The following is a 4410-nucleotide window of genomic DNA, read 5'->3' on the forward strand; positions in this document are numbered from 1 at the left end:
ATAGAAGATTCCGGCACAAAAGCAACAAGCGGCAACAACAACTCCCCCCCTCCACAACTTCTCCATCCATGGAGGGGGCGACCGGTACAACCCCCCACATAGATATCTGCAGGGGAGGGGGAAAAAGTTGACTCTTTGGTAAAAATTTAACTTTTTGTTAATTCAATATTAAGAATAAAGTAAAAAAGAATTTGATTTGAAAAAATCCCCTAATTTAGGGAATATTTAGGGAACTGGCTGCTGTTCCGTTCCCCTCCTGTCGCAGTGGAGATCGGGCGGCGCCGCGCACTCCGGGCAGGAAGGGGTTACATTCTATAGAAAATATTTATAGAAACAATTCTACAATTTGTTTACAGAATGTAACAATTTTATGTAAACGTTTTGAAACGTTGTCACTCAAAAAGTTCATCTACAACCAGAAGCAAAGAACAGAAAAAAACCTATAAAAACCTGCGGCAGGAGATTTTATTAGAAGTTTTTCTATAATCCGACAATTAGTACAATTACATTGTGTCCTAATTATCAGGGACGACCTCCGCTTCCTCCTCCGCCGCCTCCCGGAATTATTGTAACATTCCTTCCTCCCAAATTGTTACAATCTACTCAATACTTTCATTTATCAAACTAAAATAGATACAAATCCAGGGAATAAAACTGGAGAATTAGGGAGGAGGAGACTCGTTATGTGCAGGTAATGAAATCCTCCAATCAAATATCAATCAGAAACAACCGAAAACAAAATGTGATAACGAAAAAAAACAAAGATAAAACCGACCCAAAAATTCTCATCTCACAAACCGCAAACAGACAGAACATTCTCTCCCGTATGGAAATCCAGAAAATTTCATCCAACCCTCAGGAAAAAAACATCCAAAAATCTGGGAAGTTTGGTAGTTTTTGGAATTTTTTTTTTGTATTATTCTATAACACAAAAAAATTCTAAAAACTGAATTTTTATTCCTCAGATTTTATCGAGAACATTTTCCCATTGAGACCAGAAAGAAAAAAAAAAAAAAGAAAATGGACTTTTTAAAACGAGAAGATTTTTTCTTTTTTTTATTTTTTCAAGTTGAAACATTAAAAAACTCCAAGTTGTCAAAACTCAGGCCTTAAAATGCACAAATCATCATCATCATCATCATCATCATCATCATGGCTCAACATCCGTCAGGAATTCCTAGAAATGTCACAACCTCCGCGGCTGCCGATTCAGGACACTTGGTTGGTTTTGATTTTTTTTTTTTTTGTTTTTTGTTTTTTTAGTTTTTTTTTTTTTAGTTTTTCTTACACTTTGACATGAATCACAGTCATTTTGTATTTTTTGACAATTCATTTTTTTTTTTTTTTTGAATTTGTTATTTTCCTGTTTAAATTAATTTATTTTTGCAGAAATATTTCACATTCGCAATAAAGAAATTTAAATAACATTTGTTTCCACCAAGGATGAGATTGTTTAAAATTATTATTATTATTATTCTTTTATTTAATTTTTTTTTATTATAAATAATAAGACCGGTGCATAGAATAAAAAGCAGCCCCAATACTTCATGAATATATTACTCTCTTAGAATGTACGATTATGGGTAAATCTCTATAAAAACAACCGTAAGACGTCTCCATCCATTCCTCTATATAGTGCATTAAGCTTCCGACTCATCCACGGTAATTGACGTAATCATTTACATATTATTTGCATGCTAAATTACATACAAACTTTTCTTAAGACTTTTATGTTTTCAATTTTTTTTTTTCTTTTTTTGTCGTTTACAGAATTTTGTCTTAATCATCAAAATCAACAAGCAAAATAAAAGGCTCAGAGGAGAGAAGGAAAAAAAAAAGGCGTAAAAGCAACTAAATCCTACAATTCTGTACAAGTCATTAAATAATAATTACAGTAATAATTAGGAAAAGACTCTGTCTGGCTCAGGTTCCATTTAAATAATAAAATATGAGGAGAAGGGAAAGGAAAAAAAACCCTTCATACGCCCTAAAATTTTCGCGGCTTTTTGGAAGTCTTAAGATTGTGAGTGATTTTTTTATATTTTTTTTTGTCCCGTGTTGTGATTGTAATTTCTCTGACTGGCATTTAAGGTTAACGAGTCCACGGAAGGGATTAAGACTTTCGAGTGTCTGGATCATTTTACACAGAAAGAACAACAAAAACTAACAAACAAAACAAAAAAAAAGGAAACAACAGGAAGGTCTGTGAACCCGGGAGTAAGACGAGCCGAGGAGACCATCTACAGCGTCATGCATCCTGGTCTAGTAGAAAAGGGACCTCACGTTGCCATACATGACCTGCATGCAGGATTTTGCTAAAAAGTCAAGTTTTTTTGTATTAATACCCATAGAAATTGAGTTCCTTCGGCAGCGGCTTGTAGGACCTGAAGGGTCACGGCGAGGGTCTTCTATCTCCTGGTATTGCTCTACACGGTTTTCGAACTTGGGTCTGACGTACAACAAATAAAATGTAAGACTTCAGTTCTGGCTCAAAAAGCAGTCCAGTTATAGAGGGGACATAACTCACCCCCTCCTGCCTGGAAAAAACAAACAAAAAACCCCCCGTCCATGTGGGTTCCATCCTATGTACAAGTCAATGTAAGAGGAGACGAGGAGCTGGGAATCTGCCCTGATAGAAGGTGGTGGGGTAAATGCGGTGCTGGATACAGTCAATAAATAATGGAGAATTTACTGTATTTGGCTACAAGTTTTTTACCTCTATGTACAGGGGGTCTTGGCGCTCCGGGGGGCACAGAGTTCACATGAAGAAGTCGGCCGAGCCTTTGCCGGGGTTGTTCTGCTGCGGGGACTCTCTGGCCGTGAAGCTTCTGCTGGCCAGCTTCTCGTATTTGTCTTTGAACAGATCCCTCTCCTTGGCGAGCCGGGACACCTCTTGCTTGAGTTGTTCCACTTGGTTCTGGAGCTGACACTTCTCCGTCTCCAGGATGTGCCGTTGCTGCACCCTTTTGTACCTGCAGGACTGGGCATAGCCCCTGTTCTTTAAGGTCCTTCTCTTCTGCTTGAGGCGGATGACCTCCTCCTTGCTGAAGCCCCTCAGCTGTCGGTTGAGTTCTCGCACGGACATGCTGACCAGCTGCTCGTCGGTGAAGCGTTCTTCAAGCCGTAGATGGTGGTGGTTGTGGTTGTGCAGGTGGTGATGGACCTGGTGGTGGTGACCCGAGGGTGCCATCTCATCCCCTGGGTAGTGCTGACCCCTGAAGCCGTCATAGCCTTGGTGGTGGTGGTGATGTGCATTTCCTATCAAAGCCTCCACGGCATCTTCAGGAGTCAAGTTGAGGGCTTCAGGGTTGATGTGGTGCTGATAATTAGACATCCAGTACAGGTCCTCCAGTTGGGGCTTATTGGCAGCGTTGGGGTTGTTGGGGTTCACGTTGGGTTGTGCCCCCGGGCTCGGGGCGCAGAAGCTGGGCGAGGAGGGCACCGAAGAACAAGGGGTGCTGATGGGAGTGGAAGACAATGATCCCGGTGGCAGGCGGTGGCAGAACCTCTCAGCTTCTGGGGGTTCCTTCTTGACCTCAAATTTCATCAGATCAAAATCGTTGACGTATTCAATGGCAAGAGGGCTGTTGGGCAACTCTGCGCTCATAGCCAGATCAGAGGCCATCTCAGTCCATATAAGAGTTGTCACTGTCACTGCTCACAATTTAGGAGCTCCACGCCCCCTAGATGGTGCGTCTGTACCCAACAGCCTGCAGGAGGATGAGCCTTCTTCTGTCAGCAGCTGGCTAATACACTCCAGTCACAGCCCCCAGCCCCTCCGCGATGACAGGTGGAGCAGCCACCAAACAAGAGGTTCTGCAGTGTCCAAGCGGTGAGGCAAGGGGGGCAGGAAAGTCCAGGTAACCAGATGAGGGGCTGCAGGATCTTCACGGCTTCCGGTGGGCTCTCATGAAGTTTGTGTAGCACTCTCAGCTCTGCTGCATGCTCTGCTCTGCTGGTAGGGGGTCCAGGCTGCAGATGAGGGTCTCTCTTTTTTAGGTCAGATGGAAAGTTGCTTGTCCTGAAGTTTTCAGAGCAGAGCGCGTGTGTGCAGGTCACTTAGCTGTGCTGCATGCTCTGCTGTCTGGCATGTTCTGCGTGCTCTGCAGCATGCTCTGCTCTCTCAGCACTGTGTACACTGACAGCATCTGCTCTGCCTCCCCAGACCCTGAATGCTGTTAGCAGGGTCGCAGCCTGCGCCTCTACTGAGGCTCATAGGAGCACCCTGCCCTTTAACAAGGCTACATGTCTGTTCCCGCCCTCCTAGGTGTGGGGATCCCAGGCCTGGCCAATCACAAGCCCCCATAGCACTTTACATCTACATATCTGTGGAGCAGGGGCTGTCAATCTCCCGGAGGGAACAGCTGGAAGGAGAAGAGCAGAGCAGGGGCCCTCTAGTGGCCCCGGGCC

The 4410-nt window shown here is 43.6% G+C and overlaps 1 protein-coding gene across 1 annotated transcript; it reads right to left on the reverse strand.

Annotated features, from left to right (window-relative positions):
- Positions 1 to 1087: 1087 nt before the first annotated feature.
- MAFA (MAF bZIP transcription factor A) lies at positions 1088 to 4191 on the reverse strand. Its single transcript, XM_072151006.1, has one exon. It carries the CDS (start codon positions 3623 to 3625, stop codon positions 2759 to 2761), a length of 867 nt encoding a protein of 288 aa, XP_072007107.1. The 5' UTR covers positions 3626 to 4191; the 3' UTR covers positions 1088 to 2758.
- Between the last annotated feature and the right edge of the window lie 219 nt (positions 4192 to 4410).

Source organism: Engystomops pustulosus, chromosome 5 (assembly GCF_040894005.1).
Source record: "Engystomops pustulosus chromosome 5, aEngPut4.maternal, whole genome shotgun sequence".
NCBI classification, from domain to species: domain Eukaryota; kingdom Metazoa; phylum Chordata; class Amphibia; order Anura; family Leptodactylidae; genus Engystomops; species Engystomops pustulosus.